Here is a 26,431-nt window from a genome sequence, read left to right as displayed (position 1 = left end):
CCAGTTCTTCACAAAGCCTGGAGGTTGATCCCAGACTCACTTCAGATGTTGCTTCTGCATAAATAAAGCAGCTTGACCAAGCAGAGGTTTTGGAGTAATGAAGGGGGCAATTGTTTAACCGATTTTATTGAGCGGGACCTTACCTTTCAATAGGTAATACCCCTGGAATTAAGAACTCTATCCTGGGAGCATTCAAAAATTCAAATCCATTTATTCAGCTGTTCCTACAGGAATCCTCTGAAAGAAGGAAGACTATTCTCCACATTTTTCCACAATGTTATTCTTTTTACATTCCGTATCTTTGTGGTTTAATATCAGATACTTTTACACAAATTAAGGACACTTCAGTTCCTAAAGGGATCTCCCTCCCGTCCTGTATATATCCACAATGTGGGTCATATTAATACGAGAAATAAGTTCATTGCTTTCCACAGGATATTTTTCTGCCCTCTGGATTCCTTCTTGAGAAGCTTCCTGTTTTCACCAAAACTCCTTCTGCATTGCAAACATGTCTATTTCTCCCCTGTGTGGATCCTCTTATAAGAACTAAGGTGTCTTTTTAATCTGGAGCTCGTCCCACACTCTGTGCACTGATGCAATTTCTTCCGTGTGTGGGAACTAATGTGGTAAGTAAGGGAGCTCCTTGAACTCAAAACTTTTCTCACATTCACTGCATACATACAATTTATCTCCCGTGTGGATCCCGTTATGGGAAGTTCTCACTGAAGCTCTTTCCACATTCCAGGCATTTATAGGGTTTCTCTCCTGTGTGGGTCTCTTTATGGGAAGTCAGATAGCTACTGTTAGTAAAGCTCTTTCCACAGTCTGTGCATTTATAAGGTTTTCCACCTGTGTGGATCCTGTGATGGGAAGTAAGTTGATTGCTTCGGCTGAAGCTCTTCCCACACTCTAGACATTTTTAGGATTTCTCTCTTGTGTGGATCCTTTCATGAGAAGTGAGAGAAGTCTTTATAGAGAAGCTCTTTCCACATTCCAGGCATGTATAGGGTTTTTCTCCTGTGTGAGTCCTTTTATGGTAAGTCAGATAGCTACTGTTAGTAAAGCTCTTTCCACAGTCTGTGCATTTATAAGGTTTTTCCCCTGTATGGATCCTGTGATGGAAAGTAAGATGACTGCTTCGGCTGAAGCTCTTTCCACACTCAATACATTTATAGGGTTTCTCTCCTGTGTGGATCCTTTCATGAGAAGTGAGAGACGTCTTTATAGAGAAACTCTTTCCACACTCCAGGCATGTGTAGGGTTTCTCTCCCGTGTGGAGCCGTTCATGGTACTTCAAGTGACTGCTGTTTTTGAAACTCTTTCCACATTGCAAGCATTTATACGGTTTCTCTTCTGTGTGGGTCCTTTTATGGTAAGTCAGATGGGCACTGCTAGCGAAGGTCTTTCCACAGTCTGTGCATTTATAAGGTTTTTCCCCTGTGTGGATCCTGTTATGGTAACTGAGTTGACTTCTTTGGCTGAAGCTCTTCCCACACTCCAGGCATGTATATGGTTTCTCTCCCGTGTGGAGCCGTTCATGGTACTTCAGGTGACTGCTGTCTTTGAAGCTCTTACCACATTGCAGGCATTTATAGGGTTTCTCTTCTGTGTGGGTCCTTTTATGGTAAGTCAGTTGGCCACTGCTAGCGAAGGTCTTTCCACAGTTTGTGCATTTATAAGGTTTTTCCCCTGTGTGGATCCTGTTATGGTAACTGAGTTGACTTCTTTGGCTGAAGCTCTTCCCACACTCCAGGCACAGATAGGGTTTCTCTCCCGTATGGATTCTTTTATGGTAGGTCAGGTGACTGCTGGTTTTGAAGCTCTTTCCACACTCCATGCACTTATAGGGTTCTTCTCCTGTGTGGAACCGTTTATGGGAAGCAAGGGCACTCTGTCCACTGAAGCTCTTTCCACATTCCAGGCATTTATAGGGTTTCTCTCCTGTGTGGGTCCTTTTATGGTAAGCCATATAGCCACTGTTAGTAAAGCTCTTTCCACAGTCTATGCATTTATAAGGTTTTTCCCCTGTATGGATCCTGTGATGGGAAGTAAGTTGACTGTTTTGGCTGAAGCTCTTCCCACACTCAATACATTTATAAGGTTTCTCTCCGGTGTGGATCCTTTCATGAGAGGTAAGAGAACTCTTTACACTGAAGCTCTTTCCACACTCCAGGCATTTATACGGTTTATCTCCAGTATGCGTCAGTTTATGGTAAGCAAGGGAACTCCATGTCATGAAGGATTTTCCACACTCCGTGCATTTATAAGGTTTTTCACCTGAATGGGTCCTTTTGTGGGAGGACAGTTGATCACTATTTCTGTAGCACTCTCCACATTCAATACACTTATAGGGTTTCTCTCCCGTATGAATCCTTTTATGGGAAGCAAGGCCACCACTTTGCCTAAAGCTCTTCCCGCACTCTATGCATTTATAGGGTTTCTCTCCTGTATGGATCCTTTTATGGGAAGAAAGGGCACCACTTTGCCTAAAGCTCTTCCCACACTCGAGGCATTTATAGGGTTTCTCTCCTGTGTGGGTCCTTTTATGGTAAGTCAGATAGCCACTGTCAGCGAAGGTCTTTCCACAGTCAGTGCATGTATAAGGTTTTTCGCCTGTGTGGATCCTGTTATGGAAACTAAGTTTACTGCTTGTGCTGAAGCTCTTCCCACACTCAATACACTTATAGGGTTTCTCTCCTGTGTGGATCCTTTCATGAGAAGTAAGAGAAGTCTTTATAGGGAAGCTCTTTCCACACTCCAGGCATATATAGGGTTTCTCTCCCGTATGGATTCTTTTATGGTAGGTCAGGTGACTGCTGGTTTTGAAGCTCTTTTCACATTCCATGCATTTATAGGGGTTTTCTCCTGTGTGTAACCGTTTATGGGAAGTAAGAGAACTTTTTCCACTGAAGCTCTTTCCACACTCCAGGCATTCATAGGGTTTTTCTCCAGTATGTGTCCGTTTATGGTAAGCAAGGGAACTGCATGTCCTGGAGGGTTGTCCACACTCCGTGTATTTATAAGTTATTCCACCTGAATGGATCCCTTTATGGGAGATCAGTTGATCACTCTTTCTGTAGCACTCTCCACATTCAATAGACTTATAGGGTTTCTCTCCTGTGTGGATCCGTTTATGGGAAGCAAGGACTCCACTTTGCCTAAAGCACTTTCCACACTCTATGCATTTAAATGGCTTCTCTCCCACATGGATCAATTGATGCCTAGTAAAAGAAGCGTTCATCCTGAAGGTTTTCCCACAGTCTACACATTTATAGGGTTTTTCCCCTGAATGGATCCTTCTATGGCATATCAGGTAACTACGAGTGCTGAAGCTCTTCCCACAAGATATGCATTTAAAGGGTTTTTCTCCAGTATGGAACCTTCTATGGAAACTAAAGCAACTTTTCACACTGAACCTTTTACCACAGTTGACACGTTTATAAGGTTTTTCCCCTGAATGGATTCTTTGGTGGTATTTGAGACACACTCTGTTCCTGAAGCTCTTTGCACACTCTAGGCACTCATAGGGTTTTTCTCTGGTGTGGATCCTTTTATGAGAAGTAAAGGAACTGTTCATACTGAATCTTTTCCCACAGACCGTGCACTTATAGGGCTTTCCCCCTGACTGTGTTCTTTTATGGGAAGTTAGATTACCTCTCCACCCAAAGCTTTTTCCACAGTCCACACTTTTGTAGGGCGTATCCCTTGCCTGGGTCATTTTATGGGGAGTAAGTTTATTACTGCTGAAGCACTTTCCAGTTTTGGAGTGGTTACTAAAATTGGGGTTTGCTTTGAATCTTTTTTTCCTTTGATATTTCCCCGTATTCACTTTGGAGTCACGTTGGTTCATGAACCGATCCATTTCCACACATTCAAGAACAGATTTTTCTCTGCAAGTGTGCTTCTTTTCATATTTTCTGCTCTCCTGTTTATTTGTAGGCGCCTCTTCGGGTATTTCAATTTTGATTATTTGCAATGGCACTAAATTTGGCTCTTGGTGATTTTCCTTCTTCTGCGCATCTAGTGCTTGAGGGGGAAGAAAAATGAATTAGAATAATCCGCAACGTACAATTTGCTGTCCCACTGCATAGATATATCTATTAGTACGCATCTGCGGAGAACGAAACGGGGGAAATGACACCATAAATATTAATTAACTTAAAAGACTAGCATGGCTGCTGACCTAACCCTCCTTTTTGGCAGTTAAAAATTTAAAGCAAGAACAGGTTTGATGTCAGGACGTGGCACTCAAATTGTCTCACATACGATGCACCTAACTTACATTCAATAAGACAACATATGTCATTGCAACCTGAAGCAAGACAACATTTGTTGCCTATTAGGACAACTGCAATAGGCAAAAGCATCCTCTCCCTCATCATCTTCCCAATAGCTCTGCAGTGATGACACGGGCCCAGGATGACCAGAAGACCAAATGTCAACCCTTGCCAGAATGACTGATCAGCCCACTGATCTCTTTCTTCTAAATGAAATTGTGCTACTTAAGAGGACTATGAGGGCAGACTGGAATTAACGTAAGAGGACAAAAGAAGAGATGAAATCATTTTTAACAAGATACGTATAGATATAAGTTGTGACTAAAGTGTCTAGTGACTCCTTGCTCTGACTTAATTTTCCTCCAGAGGAACCCTTACCTAAAGAGGCCACCATCGCAGACATTTCCAACATGACTTCTCGATGGAGGGCTTTCTGGCTGGGATCCAGCAGCAACCATTCTTCACTACTGAAATGGACGGCCACCTCCTCAAAGGACACAGGACCCTGAACAAGGAAGAATCTGTGAGCAGACTCGATAGAATTTGCGAGATCGCCTTTCATCCACAAATACTAAAAGCAGAAAGTGAAAATTCTTCATTGGACATTTCCCTAGCTGGACTCAACACATTACCTGCTAAAATGGGCAGAATTCACAGCCTACGGCTGACAGCCAATTAAGGCATGACTGACACTGCTGACCTTCTGTGTCATAAACCTGTCTTGATGAAGTGGCAGTGTGTGCCTTAGACACGATCTACCCATTTCATGATGTTTGCAAGGGATTCTGTGGGATTTCTGTCTGACATGGTGACCAAAAGGTCTTTGTGGTTTTTTGAAGGACCATCCTTGCTCCCATTCATGAACATTCATGAAAATACAAGGAAGGCACTTCCGGCTGTCAAGGTGCAGATGACATACAAAGACTGTTTCTGCTCCTCCTGTTTTCATCCCTTTCCCCAATGATCCCAAAACAAGATTATACTTACAATAAAGTAGATTTAGCCTAACTATTCATGTGTCCTGTCTGCTTTACTTGGGATAGACAACATGAACTGCAATGTGGCATTTTTTGAAACCAGGATAATATAACCACTAAGGAATTCCATACATTTCCAAAACTTAAAGGTTGAGAGGTGGGCCTAGTTTGATAATATTCTATGACTATCACTAAGTGTTGCATCTTATGATTCATGATGAAGTGTTGTTTTTTATGATTTACGATGAATGTATTTTCATGTTGTTTATGACCATGATTATCACTATTACTTGTATGTACACTGAGAACTTATGCACTGGAGACAAAACCTTGTGTGTCCAAGCACACTTGCCCAATAAAGATGTTTATTTTCTATAAATTTAAATTCTAATTTCCTTATTGTGCTTTGCTCAAGAACAGCAGTATCGTATGTTGAGTCCCCAAAGGAAACTAGAGGTTCTCTACTGCTCCCCCATATTAGCTGCTGATCTCTTCCTTCCTACCTGAGTTGGGAATCCAGCCGCTCTTTCAGCTCCACCAACAGAAAGAGATGATTCAGTGAATAACAGTGACTCCATTTTGTCCACTGGGAAAGAAAGAGACAGGATGGAAAGAGGAAAGGGTTCAACTTCATCGTGTCTAGCTTGAAGGCATAACTGAAGATTTCTTCCTGTCCTGCAAAAGATACCTCCATTGGCCTCTTCAACACTCTGCCTTCGGAGGCCTTTCATAGGCTCCATCATGGGAGCCAAGAACAAAAGGAGAAGACCAAACCCCACCACAGACTGAAGAATAAACCTCAATTGGATTGTTCTAGCCTTTTAGAACAACACATGGAAGTACACGCTTGGCAACCAAAACACTCACTCAATCTCTGCAAATTCTCCCCCTCCCCCATTCCCTGCAGCTTGAAACCATCATGGAAGAGCAATTCGTGAAATTCTAGCAATCCAGGAAAATGCCTGCAAAGACAGGTGGAGTCAGAAATGGTCCAGCAGGGATCTGTGTAGGAACTGAGTCGAAATTATCTCTTAAGGAAGGCCAAAAAACAGGTTGCTGTCTTCAGCATCATTGAGAACAAAGAGAAATCTCTCATCATGGAAGGAATTCCTTTGTGCCTTAAGTCTTGTAGCTTGAAGAGAGAATTATTGCTTTCTCATTTAGTCACCTTCTACTAAATCCAATGACCAAGACAGGAGAAGACACAGAGAATTAAGGATAACGAGAACCTTTCCAGAAAATCTCCAATCACAATGGTCTTCCCTCACATAGTGAGGTTTCCTGAGATTGGCTTTTATCCTTGGGGATCCCTCTGAAAGACAGATCATGAGAAAGATTTGTGGGATCCACCCAATTACTCCCCATTCCTGGAAGGACCTCAGAACCTGAAATAGAAGCAAAGGAGGACGGGACATGAGAGGATCTGGATTTTATGTTCTTTCCACAAAGTGGCCAAACCCTTGTGACCATCGGTGGTGATGGATGAGGCCAATGGGAGAATTGGCCCAAAGGAGATACTCTTTGGAAGAATGCAAGAACAATTTCTTTAATGAGGTTCTCTAAATTATCTACTTGCATTATCAACCACCCAAAACTCTCTCAGGAAGGCATTTAAGAATTAAAGCACACAAGGATCCCTTCACATTTCCCAAAAGAAGTATCTCTGACCTGGGGCACTTCCGGAGCAGGGGGCCGGACTAGAAGAACTCCAAGGTCCCTTTCATTCTATTCTTGCTTCTTCTCCTCTCCCACGCTCGCTCGCCAGGAACCTTTCAGCCGCTGGCACCATCGGACAACCGGTCTCTGCTGGCTCTCCAAAGATCCTTCCCGTCTTGGAAGCTGAATCTGAAGGAGATGTGAGCAGGTGGTCCCTTTAGGCTTCCTCTCCCCTACCACCACCACCCCTCTCAACTTTCTTCCCCTCCCCCGTTGTTAGATCTCCTGTATGCACAGCCCAGAGCAGTTATGGGGTGCCTCAGGATTTGGAGACAGTTTCTCCTCCCTTGGAGAGGATCTGAGTATGATCTGAGTCGCGGGAGCCCTTCTTGCCCGTCCCCCTCCACCCCCCACCCCAGATTCCCGGAGAGGAACTCACAGGCTGCAGTCTCCCGACCACGCAGGAGTCAAGCATGCGCAGTGGCATACAGTCAGTCTGCAGCCCAGAATGCGCCTCCTGCTGGGTCCTGCGGTGAAATCACGGCCATGGGAGCATCTTTGGAAGCTATCCAGCCCAACCCTCTGTTCGGCACTGGATCCGCCCTGGAGGACGAGCTCTGCCCTTTAGCACCCGGTAAATGCCGTGGAGAGATGACAGGCCTCCTTTGCAGAAAGTCTCCCGGAGAGTATACGGATTCCGTACTTTTGGGAGCCGAACGATTATCTCCCCCCCCCGTCCCTCCCGCGCGCTCTTCCTCCTCCTCTCTTTCCCTCCCTCTCCGTCTCTTTCTCTCTCTCTTTCCCTTTCGCTCCCTCCCTCCCTCCGTCTGTCTCTCTTGGCCTCTCTCCCATTCACTCTCCCTCTTGCTTCCTGTCTTTCCCACTTGCTTTCTCTCTTGGTCAACTTAAACTTAAACTTAAACTCTCCCTCTCCCTCTTACTTTTTTTCTCTTTCTCCTTCCCTCCCTCCTGTCTGTCTCTCTCTCTCTGCCTCTCTGTCCCACTTGTGCTCTCTTTCTCTCTCTCCCTCGCTCTCTCCTTTTCTCTTTCCCTCCCTCCCCCCCCCACCTCTCTCTCTCACACACACACACACACACACAACTTCTGTCAGAACTTGACGTTTTATGCTGCTTTTGTTATATTTTGAGAGCTTGATGCCTGGTGATGTTTCCCTCTGTTGTAGACCACATCCTTTTCGTTTTCTCCTCCTTCATCTTCCAGACCAGATAAGAAGCCAGGAGGGGCCATCCCTGTTTCTATCCTCCAAACATCCCAAGTTTGACAGATTTGACCCAGATTATTTTTTACCTATCCATATATAAATCTCAGGAGATACATCAATATTCCCCTAAGAAATGAGAATGCAGACTCAGTCATGGATCAATCCAGCTTCAGTAGTTATGTCATTTGTAATAATTATGTAATTAAGGAGCTGGAGAAAAATGCGGAGGGGAAAAGGATAGCCACTGACTAGAAGATAGCAATAATATAAAAATCAGAATCACCCTATCACCCCGTGGAGTAGTCCAAGGTCTGACTACTCCCCACCATCCAGTCAGAGCTGAAGAAGCTTCTTGTATGAGAAGCAAAATGTCTTCAAAGGGGGGAAAAAACCCAGAAAGTCCTTTGGAGCAGAAACTGAGGAACTGAGTCCCTGTCAAGACCCCCACTGTTATGTTGTTGTTGTTGTTAGTTGCGAAGTCGTGTCCGACCCATCGCGACCATTATGTATATGGATGTATATAGTTGGGTAACCATATTAGCAGTGGCCACTAACACCACCAGGTGGCGCTATACTGCGATAGGATTGGCTGGCTCACGGACGGCGGGAAATTCAGTTAAAGGGATTGGCCTGAGGTGTACCTGGCCAGGTATATAAGGGATCAGGCAGCCCTTTGTTCCAGTTCTTTCTGACCACAATAAAGAGCTGATATGCTGACTTAAGAGAGAACTTTTATAAAATGTTTTATAGGTGGCATTTAGATCCTAAAAAGCTTGCAAGTATGTATCTGAACTACCAACCTAAATGTTGGAGATGTGGTGGCGAAGACGCAACGTATTTTCATATATGGTGGACCTGTAAAAAGGTTAAAGCTTTTTGGATTAAAATCTGGTGGAATATGCAGAAGATATTTAAGCAAAGGATAAAGTTTTGTCCGCAATTGTTCTTATTGGGCATAATTACAGATACTACTGTTGTGGACACCAAGTTGATGCTGAACTTAATTACGGCAGCAAGACTTTTAGTAGGCCAATATTGGAAGAAGGAGGAACTGCCGACTATAGAAGAATGGACTCTAAAAGTTTCTGACCTGGCGGAAATGGCAAAGATTTCGGCTTATTTGAAAGACCATTCGCAACAACGTTATATTATGGAGTGGAAAAAGTGGATTGATTATATCCAGAACAAATATGGGACCAAAAAGTTTCATTTAGCATTTGTATAAGTTTTTTTTATGTGATATTAGTATTGCTTGTAGTCATTTCATATGAGCTAGAGTGCGATAGACTTAATAGTTTATTGTTGTTAACATATGGTTGTTTATGATTGTTTTTTATTTTATACCTTGTATTTAGCTCTGGGAAGTCGGGGAGGGGGGAGAGGGGAAGGGGGGGAGGGTTAGGGAGGGTTAGGAAGGGTTGGGTGGAGGGAGGAGGGGAGGGATTGTTAAAGATAAAATGTATTGTAAAACTTTTCAATAAAAAAAAAGAGCTGATATGCTGCACTCATCTGCCTTTCCATGCAGTCCACGCGGTCCAAAACCCACTACACAATATCCACCCACCCTCCCAATTCCACTTCTCCCCTACTTCTCTTGGGAGGGAGTTTACGGAAATCTTCCATGGGCTCTGCTGGGTCCTCCTGTTGCTGCTGGTGGGTCAACTGGTGAGCATCCCTGGAAGGGGAAAAAGGGGCGCTGGGAATCCCATGAGAGGCATTGGAGGAAAGGCTTCAGGGCAAGGGAGGCGGGACCTTGCAAAGCTTCTCCACTCCCCCGTCTCTCTTCTGGTCACGCCCCACCCATCCTCCCAGTGCGATTCCCTCAGACGGCGAAGCGGGAAAAGCCATTGAGAGAAAGAGACGTGGCTCTGAGGGAAGTGCCCCCATCAGGCTTCTTCGGGGCTCCTCAGAGACGGCCTCAACTTCTTTTTGTCCGTCGGTCTGGATGGGGCCTCCTTTGGGGGCCCCTCCAGAATCCTTTTCCAGCCCTTTTGAGACTCTTGGAGGGCCCATTATGTCCAAAGGCGTTGAAGTGTTTCCGATTCAGGGAGCCACCCAACCCATAAAGGAGCAGGGCCACACTTGGGGGGCAGCCCCATTGATGCTGGGCGTCTGGGGGGGAAGGGACTGGCATCCACCTCTGGGGAGATGTTGAGGAAAAGACTGCAGGGTGAGGGAGGGGCAGGTTGCAAGACCCCTCCCCCTCTGACCACCCCCCTCCCAGTGATCCAAGGCGGTCCTTGGAGTGGTGGGAGGAACCTCTTTGCTGCTGGGGGGAGGGGAAAAAGGCCACGCTAGGGAAGCACTGCCATTGGTGGTCTTTGGGGCTCCCAAGGATGCACCTGACTCTTTTCTCTCAGTCTGACTCCGAATTAGGCCTCCCTCTCTTTTCTCAGGGGCCTCCTCCAGCCCACCTCAAGTGCCCCTTTCTAGCACCCTCAAACCTCTTGGGGCCATCATGTCCCTGATTTAGGCAGGCCGGATAAAAAACCCTATCCCTAAAGGAGAAGAACCACAATTGCCCCCTCTCAATTCAACAGTTTCTCTGATGGGAAACCTTCCCCGTCCCCAGTGATTCCCTCAGGGTCACCCCATGGCTGAGGCAGAATGATTGGGAGGATCCCCACATCCTGGGACGTGATCCCCTTCAAGGCCTTGGCCTCCATTCGCCCCTAAAAACCCTTCAAAATAACAATAATAAAGTTGGAAGGGAACCTGGAGGTCATCTAGCCCAACCCCGTGCTCAGGCAGGAAACCCTATACCATTTCGGACAAATGACTGTCCAGTCTCTTCTTAAAAACTTCCAGTGTTGGCGCATTCACCACTTCTGGAGGCAGGTTGTTCTACTGGTTAATTATTATTTTTATAAGAATTTTTATTAAATTTTATTGGGTTAGGAAGAGGATATAACCAGGGTAAGGATCAGGATTTGGGATGGGGTTAGGATCAGGATTAGGGTAGGAATGGGGTTGGGAAAAACGTTGGGGTTGGCCCCCAATAACATTTTCAAGCTTTAGCAAACAGACTATTGTCTTGGGTACATATGTTCAGTTAAGACTAATTAATATAACTGTAAATAGCTATAATATATATGCTAAACAATAATCATACAGTATCAATTAGTACATATCATTCTCCTTACTAATAAATATTCAAATTACATATCACATTCATTTCTCGCTAGTCGTTTTCCTAACCATTGGTAAAATTTATCCCATGTTTTAAAATAAATTGAATCCTCTTTCTCTTTATTCTCTAAAATTAATCTGTCCATTTCTGTGCATTCTAGAATTTTCTTGATTACAATCTTCTCAGTTGATAGGTTTTCATTTTTCTACTATTAGGCAAATGCTATTCTCGCTGCTGTCAATACATGCAATATTAGATACTCATTCTCCTTCTCATACTTAGCTCCTAATATTCCTAACAAACACAGTTCTGGTTTAAATTCAACCTGTATTTTAGTCATCTTTTCCAACCATGTATGTATCTTAAGCAGAACTTTTTCGCTTTAAGGCATACCCACCAGATATGGTAATAGGTACCTGGCCTTTGTTTACATTTCCAGCAATTATTTGAAGTATTTTTAAACATTTTAGCTAATCTTATTGGTATCATATGCCATCTATAAAATATTTTACACACAAATTTTTTTTATATGAAACTGCTTTAGTCAATTTAATATTTCTGTCCCATAATTTTTGCCAGTCTTCCAAATCTATAGAATATCCAAAAAAATTTGCCCATGTTATCATTGTATCTTTTACTTGTTCTTCTTCCATCTTTAAGTTTATTAGAAATCTGTAAAGTTTCTTAATCAGGTTTTCGTGTGTTTTTAATAATATTTGATCAAATTCTATCCTTTATAAAATCCCATTGTCTTTGCATTTTTCTATATCTTGTTTGAATTTGTAAATATGGCCACCATGCTAAGTCAATACCTTGTCTTTGTAGGTCTTGTCTGTCTTTCAATTTTCCTTCCTTATCTAAAATATCTTTGTAGGTAACAACTTTGTCATAGTTAATTAAATTTTGGAAAGCAAAAGCTTCCATTGTTGAAAGCCACTCAGGTAGTTTAATATATTTATTTATTTAATTAATTAGTTTTCTATACCGCCCTATTCCCAAAGGACTCAGGGCAGTTTACAGGGCAGTATTTAAAAGACAATATAAAATTAAGATAAAAATAGAATTAAAAAGAATTAAATTAATAATAGCCCAACAATAAAACAATGTTAAAACCTAAAACTAAAAACCCCCTCAGTCCAGGCCAGATAGATCGAAAAGCCAGGTTTTCAGGTCCCGGCGAAACAAGCGCAGGTCGCGGGCAGTCCGGAGTTCCACAGGTAAATCATTCCAAAGGGCAAGCGCGCCCACAGAGAATGCCCTCCCTCTGGGGATCACCCGCCGGCATTCCCTGACCAGCGGCACCCTAAGGAGGCCCTCCCTATGGGAGCGCACAGGACAATGGGAATTGATGCCGGAAGCAGGTGTTCCCTTAGATAGTCCGGACCCAAGCCATTTAGGGCTTTATAGGTCATCACCAGCACCTTGAATCTCACCCGGAGGACAACTGGAAGCCAATGCAGCTCGTGGAGAAGAGGTGTTACACGGGAGTATCGGGAGACTCCCATCACAACTCACGTGGCCACATTCTGCACCAGCTGAAGCCTCCGAGTGGTCCTCAAGGGCAGCCCCATGTAGAGAGTGTTACAGTAGTCTAACCGGGAGGTCACGAGCGCATGAGTGACTGTGCGTAGGGCATCTCGGTCCAGATAGGGGCACAACTGGCGCACCAGGCGAACCTGGGCAAAAGCCCCCCTGGTCACGGCTCCTATATGATCTTCCAAACTGAGCCGTGAATCCAGGAGAACCCCCAAGTTGTGAGCCCTATCAACGGGGGGTAACACTTCATCCCCCATAGTTAACGATGGACAAAACTGGTTCTCCCAAGATGCCGGTATGCACAGCCACTCAGTCTTGGCGGGACTGAGTCGAAGCCTATTTCTCCCCATCCAAACCCGGACCGCCTCCAGGCAACGGGACATCACGTCGAGGGCATCACTGGGTTGGTTCGGGGTGGAAAGAAAAAGCTGGGTATCATCAGCATACTGATGATACCCCACCCTGAAACCACGAATGAGCTCACCCAGTGGCTTCATATAGATGTTGAACAAGAGGGGAGAGAGAACCGACCCCTGAGGAACTCCACAAACAAGAGGCCTCGGGGCGGATCTCTGCCCTCCTGTCAACACCGACTGCGAGCGGCCCAGGAGGTAGGAGAACCACTGTAAAACAGTGCCCCCCACTCCCAACCCCCTGAGACGCCGCAGTAGGATACCATGGTCGATGGTATCAAAAGCCGCTGAGAGATCTAACAAGACTAGGACAGAGGAACATCCCCTGTCCCAAGCCCGCCAGAGATCATTCACCAGCACGACCAATGCCGTCTCTGTGCTGTACCCGAGCCTGAAGCCCGATTGGTACGGGTCTAGATAATATATTTTCTGCTTTATTGTTTCCCATTCTAAAAGAAGTACATTCCTTATAAAGTGATTTTGAAGGTATTTTACTTTTCTCGTACCATAGAAAGGCATGCCAATCAATTTGTAGGTCATGCCCCTCTAGGTACAATAGTCTTTTATTTCTCAGCATTATCCATTCTTTAAGCCATGGTAAAATGGCTGCTTGATAATATAGTCTCCAGTCCTGGAGTCCAAATCCTCCACTATTTTAGCTTCTTGTAACATTTTCACTTTAATTTATGCTTTCTTCCCTTACCAGATAAATCTCAATATTGTTGCATTTAGATCATCAAAGAAAACCGTTCCCAGTTTTACAGGGATTGTTTGAAATAGGAAGACTACGTTTGATAAAATATTCATTTTAACTGTAGCTATTCTTCCTAACAGCAACAGTTGAAGATTTTTCCACTTTTACAAGTCCAGTTTTATTTGTTTCAACAATCTTTCATAGTTATCTTCTTTTAATGTTATACATCTTGCTGTTAGGTGAATTCCTAAATGCTTTTTTAGTTATTTGTAGGTTTGTTTTTTTTGTAAGTTGAGTTTTCTGTTTGTCTGTTAGGTTTTTTGTTAATACTTTAGTCTTATCTCTGTTTATTTTCAAACCTGCCAGTTCTCCAAACTTTTCTATTTTCTCCAACAGTTTAGTAGCTGTTTCAAGTGGCTCCCCCAAAATAAAAACCAAGTTGTCCGCAAAGGCTTGTAATTTGGACTTTGTTCTTTTATCTCCAATCCTTTAATTTCTATGTTGTTTAATATTTCTGGTCAATGTTAATATAAATAGCAGTGGGGATAATGGACACCCCTGCCTTGTATCTTTTTTGATATCAAAGTTTTCTATATAGTCTCCGATAATAATAATAATAATAATAATAATAATAATAATAATAATAATAATAAGAAGAAGAAGAAGAAGAAGAAGAAGAAGAAAAAGAAAAAGAAGAAGAAGAAGAAGAAGAAGAAGAAGAAGAAGAAGAAGAAGAAGAAGAAGAAGAAGAAGAAGAAGAAGAAGTTGTTTAAGTTTAAGTTTAAGTTTATTGAATTTATATACCGCCCTTTTCCCGTAGGACTCAGGGCGGTTTACAAAGTATTTAAAAACGTTAATACAATACAAAAGTTAAAAACAGTTAAAATAATTAAATTTAATCCCTGAAAAAATATAGAACCCCATTTAAAAACTCTCAGCCTGGGCCGGAAAGGTCAAAGAGACAGGTCTTCAGGTCCCGGCAGAATGACCGAAGGTCGGGGGCAGTCCTCAGCTCTACGGGCAGCTGGTTCCAAACGGCAGGCGCACCCACTGAGAAGGCCCTCCCCCTGGGTGTTATCCGCCGGCAGTCTTTTAGCGGCGGCACCCTGAGAAGGCCCTCCATGTGGGAGCGCACAGGACAAAGGGAACTTGATGCCGGCAGCAGGTGTTCCCTTAAATATCCCGGACCCAAGCCATTTAGGGCTTTATAGGTCATCACCAGCACCTTGAATCTCACCCGGAGAGCAACCGGAAGCCAATGCAGCTCGCGGAGTAGAGGTGTTACATGGGAGTATCGGGAAACCCCCATCACAACTCACGCAGCAGCATTCTGCACCAGCTGAAGCCTCCAAGTGGTCCTCGAGGGCAGCCCCATATAGAGAGCGTTGCAGTAGTCTAACCGGGAGGTCACGAACGCATGGGTGACTGTGCGTAGGGCATCTCAGTCCAGATAGGGTCGCAACTGGTGCACCAGGTGAACGTGGGCAAAATCCCCTCTGGTCACGGATCCTATGTGATCTTCAAAATGCCACTTGGGGTGTGTGCGAAAGCCCTAATAAGCAGGCATATACATAGAATGAAGGCTACTGCTAAGCTTGTAAGCCGCCATGAGTCTTCGGAGAAGGGCGGGATATAAATGGAAATTTTTTTTAAAAATTGAGCCGTAAATCCAGGAGGACGCCCAAGTTGTGAGCCCTATCAACAGGGGGTAACACCTCACCCCCCATCGTTAAAGATGGAATAGTCTGGTTAACCTGAGATGCTGGTATGCACAGCCAGGATTGAGACGAAGCCTGTTTCTCCCCATCCAGACCTGGACCGCCTCCAGGCAACGGGACATCACGTCGAGGGCATCACTGGGTTGGTTCGGGGTGGAGAAAAAAAGTTGGGTATCATCAGCATACTGATGATACCCCACCCCGAAACCATGAATGATCTCGCCCAGCGGCTTCATATAGATGTTGAACAGGAGGGGAGAGAGAACCGACCCCTGAGGAACTCCATAAACGAGAGGCCTCGGGGCGGATCTCTTCCCTCCCGTCAATACCGACTGCGAGCGGCCCAGGAGATAGGAGAACCACCATAAAACGGTGCCTCCCACTCCCAACCCCTTGAGACACCGCAGTAGGATACCATGGTCGATGGTATCAAAAGCCGCTGAGAGGTCTAATGGGACTAGGACAGAGAAACAACCCCTGTCCTGAGCCCGCCAGAGATCATTCACCAGCGCAACCAATGCCGTCTCCGTGCTGTGACCGGGCCTGAAACCCGATTGGTACGGATCCAGATAATCAGTTTCCTCCAGGAACAGAGGAAGCTGATGTGCCACCACACTCTCAACAACCTTTGCCAGAAAGCAAAGGTTGGAGACCGGACGATAGTTATTTAAAACAGCCGGGTCCAGGGCAGGCTTCTTGAGGAGGGGTCTCACCACCTTCAAGGCGTTGGGGAAGATACCCTCCTTCAAGTAAGCAGTTATTACTGCTTGGAACCAGCATCGTGTCTCCTCCCGAGCCGCATAAACCAGCCAGGAGGGGCACGGATCCAACAAACAGGTGGTGGAGCTCAGCCTCCCCATAATCCTGTCCACATCATCAGGGGAAACAGGATCAAACTCAGTCCAGATAACATGCTCAAGACCGTCCGATTCCTCCACATCAGACTCCGACCAGTCGGAGTCCAAGCCAGCCCAGATCTGAGCGATTTTGTCCGTCAGATGATGACTAAACTCCTCGGCCCGTCCCTGTAAGGGGTCCTCCCTCACCTCCTGGTTAAGAAGGGAGCGAGTTACCGTAAACAGGGTGGCTGGGCGATTATCTGCAGAGGCGATGAGGGCAGCGAAGTAGTTAGCCTTCGCCGTCCTCAACGCCGCAAGATAAGACCTTATAAAGAATCTTAGCTGCAATCGGTCAGATTCAGATCGGCTGGACCTCCAACCACTCTCTAGACCCCGTCTCCGACGCTTCATCACCCGGAGCTCCACAGAAAACCATGGAGCCCAGTGGGATCTGCGCCAAGTCAGGGGTCGCAAGGGTACAACACGGTCGAGTGCTTCGGTGGCTGCCTTTTCCCAGGCATCCACCAAGGCACTGGCCAGGTTGTGAGTGAGAGCAATGGGTATAGACCCAAGCGCCATTTGGAACCGTTCTGGATCCATTAGGCGCCTGGGGCGGAACCATCTGGTCGGTTCCGCAGCCCAGCAGCGGGGGGTAGCATAACGGAAGACCAGTCGCAGGAGATGATGATCGGACCATGATAGGGGGACAATAGCTGGCAAACCCCCTCCCAGATCATCCAACCACTGTCCAGATAAAAACACCAGGTCGAGAGTGTGACCTCCACGAGTTGGGCCATGAATTACTTGGGTCAGGTCCATGGCCATCATGGAAGCCATGAACTCTCGAGCTAACTCTGACAACCCTCCCAGGGCAGGCAGGTTGAAGTCACCCGAAACTATAAGCCTGGAGAACTCCACCACCAATCCTGAGAGGGTGTCGAGCAACCTGGGCAGGGCTGTTGCCACACAGCTGGGTGCCAGGTATGTGAGCAACAAGCCCATCTGAACCTGAGAGCCGCATCTCAGGAGGAGGGACTCACTCCCGCCTATTTGGACAATGGTGGTCTCCCGTGGACATAAAGTCTCCCAGAAAAAGAAGAAGTAGTAGTAGTAGTTGGAAGGGACCTTGGAGGTCATCTAGTCCAACTCCCTGCTCAGGCAGGAAACTCTATTCCATTTCAGACAAATGGCTGGCCAGTCTCTTCTTAAAAACTTCCAGTGTTGCAGCATTCACCACTTCTGGAGGCAGGTTGTTCCACTGGTTAATTGTTCTAACTTTCAGGAAGTTTCTCCTTAGTTCTAGGTTGCTTCTCTCCTTGACTAGTTTCCATCTGTTGCTTCTTGTCCTGCCTTCAGGTGCTTTGGAGAATAGCTTGACTCCCTCTTTTTTGTGGCAGCCCCTGAGATATTGGAACACTGCTATCATGTCACCCCTAGTCCTTCTCTTCATTAAACTAGACAGACCCAATTCCAGCAAACGTTCCCTATATGTTTTAGGATTATTCTAGCCGTTTGTTTATGGTAAATTGCTTGAATTTCATTTATAAAGTTTTTGTGGAAACCCATTTCCATCAACTGCTGGAACATAAATTGCCAGTTTAAATAATAATAATAATAATAATAATAATAGTAATAATAATAATAATAATAATAATAATAATAATAATAATAATAATAATAATAATAATAATAATAAGAAGAAGAAGAAGAAGAAGAAGAAGAAGAAGAAGAAGAAGAAGAAGAAGTTGGAAGGGACCTTGGAGGTCATCTAGTCCAACCCCCTGCTCAGGCAGGAAACCTTATACCATTTCAGGCAAATGGCTGTCCAGTCTCTTCTTAAAACCTCCAGTGTTGGAGCATTCACCACCTCTGGAGGCAGGTTGTTCCACTGGTTAATTGTTCTAACTGTCAGGAAGTTTCTCCTTAGTTCTAGGTTGCTTCTCTCCTTGACTAGTTTCCATCTGTTGCTTCTTGTCCTGCTTTCAGGTGCTTTGAAGAATAGCTTGACTCCCTCTTCTTTGTGGTAGCCCCTGAGATATTGGAACACTGCTATATTGTCACCCCTCACTCTTCTCTTCGTTAAACTACACATACCCAATTCCAGCAACCGTTCCCTATATGTTTAGCCTCCAGCCCCCTAATCATATAGCTCTTCTCTGTACCCTTTCTAGAGACTCGACATCTTTTTTACATCGTGGTCACCAAAACTGGATGCAGTATTCCAAATGTGGCCTTACCAAGGCATTGTAAAGTGGTATTAGTACTTCACGCGATCTTGATTCTATCCCTCTGTTAATGCAGCCTAGCACTGTGTTGGCTTTTTTGGCAGCTGCAGCACACTGCTGGCTCATATTGAGGTGATTGTCTACTAGGACTCCGAGATCCCTCTCACAGTTACTACTATTGAGCAAGGTACCACCTATACTATACCTGTGCATTTGATTTTTCCTGCCTAAATGCAGAACCTTACTTTTTTCACCATTGAATTTCATTTTGTTAGATAGTGCCCAATGTTCAAGTCTGTCCAGATCCTTCTGTATCTTAAGCCTATCTTCTGGAGTATTGGCTATTCCTGCCAGCTTGGTGTTGTCTGCAAATTTGATGAGTTCCCCATCTATCCCCTCATCCAAATCGTTAATGAAGATATTGAAGAGCACTGGGGCCAGAACAGAGCCCTGGGGCACCCCACTACACACTTCCTTCCATGTAGATGCGGTTCCATTCACGACCACACGCTGAGTATGGCCTGTCAGCCAGCTACGAATCCATTTGGTGGTGATGCTATCTAACCCACATTTTTCTATCTTCTCAAGTAGTAGGTTGTGATCTACTTTATCAAATGCCTTACTGAAGTCCAAGTAAATACAGCATTCCTCTGGTCCACTAATTTTGTCACTTGGTCAAAGAATGTAATAAGATTTGTCTGGCATGATCTGTTTTTGACAAACCCATGTTGACTTTTAGTGATGACTTTGCTTGCATCAAGGTGTTCGCTGATTTGTTGTTTGATTATCTTTTCCAGAATCTTCCCAGGTATTGAGGTCAGGCTGATAGGTCTGTAGTTTCCTGGATCTATTTTTTCTCTTTTTTGAAGATGGGAACTACATCAGCTCTCTTCCAGTCCTCTGGTAGTTCCCCAGTGCTCCAGGATCTATGAAAAATATAGTTCAGTGGTTCTGAGATCATGTCTGCCAGTTCCTTGAGAACCTTGGGGTGTAATCCATCTGGTCCTGGTGATTTGAACTCGTCTAGGCTGGACAGGTGGTCACTTACCATTTTCTTGCCTATCTTAACTTGCGTTTCTATTCTGTTTTTTATGGCACTGGTTTTGGGAGGTTGGGCTGTTTTTTCCCTTTGTGTAAAGACAGATGCAAAAAACGAGTTAAATAGTTCTGCTTTCTCCCTATTGCTTGTCACCTTCTTGCCACTTTCCCCCACTAATGGACCAATCATTTCCTTAATTTTTTTCTTGTTTTTTATATGTTGAAAGAAGCATTTTTTGTTATTTTTGACTTTGGTCGCAAGCCTTAGTTCATTTTGAGCCTTAGCTTTCCTCACTTCATCTTTGCAGGCACGGGCTATTTGCTGATATTCTGACTTAGTCATGTGCCCCTCTTTCCAATTCTTATACTTGTCCTTTTTATCTTTCTAGCATAGTTTGAGTTAACTCTGTAGACCTGATCCAATTCTCCTTCCATTTGAGTCTTCCCCACTCCTGGAACATCTGCAAGTAACTCAGTTATCAGGTCTAGGAGGTCCTCTTCCTTGTCTTCTATTAAATTTTGAAATCTTAAAAAGTATGATGCCCGCTCCATGAGAGAATCTTCCAATTCTCCATTTATTTGGACCAGTTTTTCCTTTTCATCTTTTAAGGATTCAATTTTTGGTCAACTTCGACTGACTTATCTTCCATTTTTTGGATCCTTTGCTGATTATCTGTAATCGTTTGTTTAAAGTTTTCAATCTGAGAATCTATGGTAATATTTTTTATTCATTTTATCAAGATCATTTTTCAAATCTTCATAGTTTTTTTGTCGAGGATGCTGTCTGGGCTGCAATTGCCTGCAAAATGGTCTGAGTGTCTTTTTGTTGGGCATCCATTTTTTCTTGCTACAGCACTGTCGTAATTGATTTTTGATATACTGGACTTGCAGAGGTTGAGGCAGGGGCAGAAGATCCTTTTCTCCCAAGTTTAGATAGGTTTGAAGTGCTCATCTTGGTCTCTATATCTTATACTGTAATCCACAGAGTGGCCAAATAGCCAGCATTTATAATCCAATAAGCTCCTATTGGTAGGAGGAAAAATCCACAATAGATAAAAATTTAAAAAGAAGGTAAAATTGTATAATTAGGAAAATTCTAAAAAATGCCAAGATTTTAGAATGTGGAATGTTCCCACATTTTATAGGCTACAATTTCTTTTCATAGAGAAATCTACCTTGTTAATGCTTTTGTCATTTCATGTTTTCTGTGCATCATTGTGCAACATGAAACGTAAATCAGATCTGAATTCATTCCACCTCCTTCTACCATTTTGTAACTTTTTATTACACACACTCCCTCCACCCAAGTTCTCCTCCGTATTCATCTGTTTTCTTCATTTTTTGTTCAATGTGTATTAAGTAGGGCATCATTTACAATGTGCCACAACTGTTTCCAATAATTTATTCACCTTTCAAAATTAGAAAGGTTAATAATCAGAAAATATGTTTTTGAAAAGCTGTATTAAGGTAAAAAGCACAAACTCACAGTCATGCTTGAAACAGTTTTCTCCAAAAGCATAGCAATGCTACGGTCCCCTAACGTGTCAAGTACGATTGACCTTTCTGATCAACTTGGCACAACAAAATGAAATGGAGCACTAAAGTAACATTTAAAACCTTGAGAAATAGAAAATATAGTACTGATTAATCTGTCAAACTGAACAGTGAATAATTTAAATCAAGCAATTTAAGTCCTTTTTTTAGAAAAAAATTGCTCATATGGTACACGGATCAATAAAGTCCCTTTCAGCTGGGTTAATGCAATTCTGCACCAGACTGGAGTGTACATATAAACATTTGGGAGACATTTTCACTTGTAAATCAAACTTGTACATAGTAAACCAAACTTCATATAGTATATGAAGAAAAAAGCTTAAATACCTTGCTACTGTCATGGTTGCAATAGAGACGAATAAAGCAGAACTCTAAGACGTACAAATTCATCAAAAAAACATGTTTATTGTTACAAAGTATCTTCAGGGTCAAAAGTGAAAACAAGATTAAAGTTCCCTCCAAAAAGTTACATTATTATAAAGTTAAACTTCCCACCCCAGTACTGTGCAATCGACTACATTTCCCAATAGAATAGTTTGGCGGGCTTTCTTATACTATGCCCAATCCCCAATTGCGGGAGCAATAGATGACCTTGATTCCCATGGGACATTGGATTGTTTTGACTAGCGAAACACCTGGACAAGGCCCGCTTCCTCCATTCCATCTGGCAACTTGAAATGAGGGGGGAAATGGCTGCAGCCAGTCTCATTTTCAAAGTTGACAGCTATATATTTAAAGAAAGCCAGTATTTTTAACCCAATTAGAACTAAAATGAATACACAGAGACACACGTTTCCTTTTTTGGCTTACGTACACTAGTTCTTCACAAACCCTGGAGACTGATCTCAGATTCACTTCAGATGTTGCTTCTGCTGAAATAAAGCACTTTGATGACCAAGCAGAGTTTTGGAATAATGAGAGGGGCAATTGTTTAACAGACTTTCTTGAGAAAATTAATCAAATAGGTAATACCTCTGAAATTAAGAACTCCATCCTGGCAACTTTCCAAAATCCAAATACATTTATTCACTGCTCCTATGGCAATCCTCCAAAAGAAGGAAGATTGTTCTCCACATTTTTACACAATGTTATTCTTTTTACACTCCATATTTTTAGATGGTTTTACCTGACAGTAGATACTTTTATACAAATTAAGGACACTTCAGTCTCTACTTACGGGAGCACCTGCTGCCGGCATCAACTTCCCTTCGTCCAGTGCGCTCCCACAGAGAGGGCCTCCTTAGGGTGCCGTCGGTCAAAGAGTGTCGACTGGCGGCCCCCAGGGGGAGGGCGTTCTCTGTGGGCGTGCCAGACCTTTGGAACCGTTTACGGGTGGAGCTCCGGACGGCTCCCGGCATCAACTTCCCTTCGTCCAGTGCGCTCCCACAGAGAGGGCCTCCTTAGGGTGCCGTCGGTCAAAGAGTGTCGACTGGCGGCCCCCAGGGGGAGGGCGTTCTCTGTGGGCGTGCCAGACCTTTGGAACCGTTTACGGGTGGAGCTCCGGACGGCTCCCGACCTTCGCTCCTTCCGACGTGACCTAAAAACATATTTATTTGAACAAGCCGGCCTGGTCTGATGGGTTTAGGGGTATTTTAACGCTTTGTATTAATCTATTGAATTGGGCTGTTGTATTTAATATTTCTTTTAATTTTTATATATTGTATTTTATTGTATTGCCCTGTACACCACCCTGAGTCCTTCGGGAGAAGGGCGGTATAAAAATTAAATTAATAATAATAATAATAATAATAAAGCAGAGTTCCAGGAGCAGGGGCGAAAGGGATGGTTTTATAGGGGGATGAAGACTGGGTGAGCACACGCATAAACACCCCCTGCTTTTGTGAATGGGGTTGTGAGTGCCCAAGCTGACATTCATGAAAGTGGCGCGCTAAATGCCTGCGATGTTTGTGTTGACACTTGTTCAAGTGGTGCGGCAAACACCTGCAAAGCTTTTGACAAGGCTCGCTTGAGCATAGCCACAAACGCCGACTTTCACAATTCTCTCGTGAGGATGTAGGCGCACGAATAAACATACACAATGGCCATCCCCTCAGGTAGCTGAGCGGCCAATAACCCATGACCGGTAGGAGGAAACAATCCACAGATTAGGGACCCTTGCCCTAAAGGGATCTCCCTCCATCCTGTATGTATCCCTGATATGACTCACATTAATAGGGGAAAAATTTCATTGCTTTACACAGGATATTTTTCCGCCCTCTGTGGATTCTTTCTTGAGAAGCACTCTGTTTTCACCAAAACTCCTTCGGTGTTGCAAACGTTTCTATTTCTCCCCTGTGTGGATCCTCTTATGGGAAGTAAGGTGTCTTTTTAATCTGAAGCTCTTCCCACATTCTGTGCACTGATGCAATTTCTTCCGTGTGTGGGAACTAATGTGGTAAGTAAGGCTCCTGCTTGAACTCAAGCTTTTCCCACATTCATTGCATACATACAATTTCTCTCCCGTGTGGATCCTGTTATGGGAAATAAGGGTGCGGTTAGCACAGAAGCTCATTCCACATTCCAGGCATTTATACGGTTTCTCTCCTGTGTGGGTCCTTTTATGGTAAGTCAGATGGCCACTGCCAGCGAAGGTCTTTCCACAGTCTGTGCATTTATAAGGTTTTTCCCCTGTATGGATCCTGTGATGGGAAGTAAGTTGACTGCTTTGGCTGAAGCTCCTCCCACACTCCATACATTTGTAGGGTTTCTCTCCTGTGTGGATCCTTTCATGAGAAGTAAGAGAACTCTTTTCAAAGAAGTTCTTTCCACACTCTAGGCATTTATACGGTTTCTCTCCCGTATGGATTCTTTTATGGCAAGTCAGGTAACTGCTGGTTTTGAAGCTCTTTCCACACTCCATGCATTTATACGGTTTTTCTCCTGTGTGGACCCGTTTATGGGAAGCTAGGGCAGAGATTTGCCTGAAGCCCTTACCACATTCTATGCATTTATAGGGTTTTTCTCCTGTGTGGATCCGTATATGAGAAGTAAGAGAACTCTTTACACTGAAACTTTTTCCACACTCCAGGCATTTATAGGGTTTCTCTCCTATATGGATCCGTTTATGGGAAGCAAGGGTACCACATGTCCTGAAGGCTTTTCCACATTTTGTGCATTTATACGGTTTTTCACCTGAATGGATCCTTTTGTGGGATTTCAGTTGAGTACTATATCTGTAGCTCTCTCCACACTCAATACATTTATAAGGTTTCTCTCCCGTATGAATCCTTTTATGGGAAGCAAGGTGACAGCTTTGCCTAAAGCTCTTCCCACACTCCATGCATTTATACGGTTTTTCTCCCGTATGGATCCTTCTATGGGAAGTACAGGAACTCTTCACACTGAACCTTTTACCACAGTCCACACATGTATAAGGTTTTTCCCCTGTATGGATCCTTTTGTGGGATTTTAGACAATTTCTGGTCCTGAAGCTCTTTCTACACTTCATGCATTTGTAAGGTTTCTCCCCAGTGTGGATCGTTTCATGACAAGTAAGAGAAGTCTTTATAGCAAATGTCTTTCCAGACTCCATGCATTTATAGGGTTTCTCTCCCGTGTGGATCCATTTATGGCGGTTCAGGTGACTGCTGGTTTTGAAGCTTTTTCCACACTCCAAGCATTTATATGGTTTCTCTCCTGTGTGGACCCGTTTATGAGAACAAAGGGTATAGCGTCTCGTGAAGCCCTTTCCACATTCTATGCATTTAAAGGGTTTTCCTCCTGTGTGGACCCATATATGAGAAGTAAGAGAACTCTTTTCACTGAAGCTCTTTCCACACTCCAGGCATTTATAGGTTTTCTCTCCTGTATGGATCCTTGTATGGGAAACAAGGCCACCACTTTGCCTAAAGCTCTTCCCACACTCCATGCATTTAAAGGGTTTCTCTCCCGTATGGATCAATTTATGCCTAGTAAAAGAAGTGTTCGTCCTGAAGGTTTTCCCACAGTCTACACATTTATAGGGTTTTTCCCCTGAATGGATCCTTCTATGGCATATCAGGTAACTACTAGTCCTGAAGCTCTTCCCACACTGTATGCATTTAAAGGGTTTTTCTCCAGTATGGATCCTTCTATGGGAGGTAAGGGAACTCTTCAAAGTGAAGCTTTTATCACAGTCCACACATTTATAAGGTTTTCTGCCTGTATGCATCGTTTTGTGGGATTTGAGACACTCCCTGTCCCTGAAACTCTTTGCATACTCTAGGCACCCATAGGGTTTTTCTCTGGTGTGCATCCTTTTATGATAAGTAAAGCAATTGTTTGAACTGAATCTTTTCCCACAGACTGGGCACTTATAGGGCTTTCCCCCTGTGTTCTTTTATGGGAAGTTAGATTACCTCTCCACCCAAAGGTTTTTCCACAGTCCACACCTTTGTAGAGCTCCTCCCTTGCCTTGGTCATTTTATGGGGAATAGGTTTATTACTGCTGAAGCTCTTTCCAGTTTTGAACTGCTTACTAAAATTGGGGTTTGCTTTGAGTCTTTTTCTCCTCTGACATTTCCCCGTATTTGCTTTGCAATCGCCTTGGGTCCTGGACCGATCTATTTCCAAACATTCAAGAATGGATTTTCCTCTGCAAGTGTCCTTCTTTTCATATTTCCTCGTCTCCCGTTGATTTATAGGTGTCTCTTCAGGTATTTCAGTTTGGACGATTTGCAATTGCATTAAATTTGGCTCTTGGTGATTTTCCTTCTGCGCATCCAGTCCTTGAAGGGGAAGAAATATGAATTAGAATAATCCACAACATGCCATTTCCTATTCCAATGCATAGATTTATCTATTACTAGGCATCTACGGAGAAAGAAATGGGGGAAATGACAGCATGAATATTAGTTATTAACTTAAAAGACTAGAATGGCTCCTGATCTAATCCTCATTCTTGGCAGTTAAAAATTTAAAGGAAGAACAGGTCTGGACATGAGGATGTGGCACACAATTTGTCTCCCATATGGTGCATCTAAGTTACATTCAATAAGAAAACGTTATGTCATTGAAGTTAAGGCATTGAAGTTAACATCGGATGTTCTTGCTTGACAAAAACATCCTCTCCCTCATCCTCTTCCTAATAGCTCTGCAGTGATGACACGGGCCCAAAATGACCACAAGACCAAATGTCGACCCTTGCCAGAATGACTGATCAGCCCACTGATCT

The 26,431-nt window shown here is 43.9% G+C and overlaps 1 protein-coding gene and 1 long non-coding RNA gene across 2 annotated transcripts; both read right to left on the bottom strand.

Annotated features, from left to right (window-relative positions):
- Nucleotides 1-919: 919 nt before the first annotated feature.
- LOC308663072 (uncharacterized protein) lies at nt 920-2,525 on the bottom strand (the record flags this gene model as incomplete). Its single annotated transcript, XM_081319217.1, has 1 exon — nt 920-2,525. Exon 1 carries the CDS (start codon nt 2,234-2,236, stop codon nt 920-922), a length of 1,317 nt encoding a protein of 438 aa, XP_081175343.1. The 5' UTR covers nt 2,237-2,525.
- A 945-nt stretch (nt 2,526-3,470) lies between these two features.
- LOC308664668 lies at nt 3,471-5,845 on the bottom strand. The gene is made up of 3 exons (XR_014025719.1): nt 5,758-5,845; nt 4,656-4,782; nt 3,471-4,026 (listed from the first exon to the last, which is right to left on the bottom strand). It is a non-coding gene; the product is annotated as an uncharacterized lncRNA (long non-coding RNA).
- Nucleotides 5,846-26,431: the final 20,586 nt, after the last annotated feature.

Source organism: Vipera berus, assembly GCF_964194415.1.
Source record: "Vipera berus genome assembly, chromosome: 2".
Classification (NCBI taxonomy): Eukaryota; Metazoa; Chordata; class Lepidosauria; order Squamata; family Viperidae; genus Vipera; species Vipera berus.
Note: the sequence above shows the minus strand (reverse complement) of the source record. Positions and strands in the feature narration are given on the sequence as shown.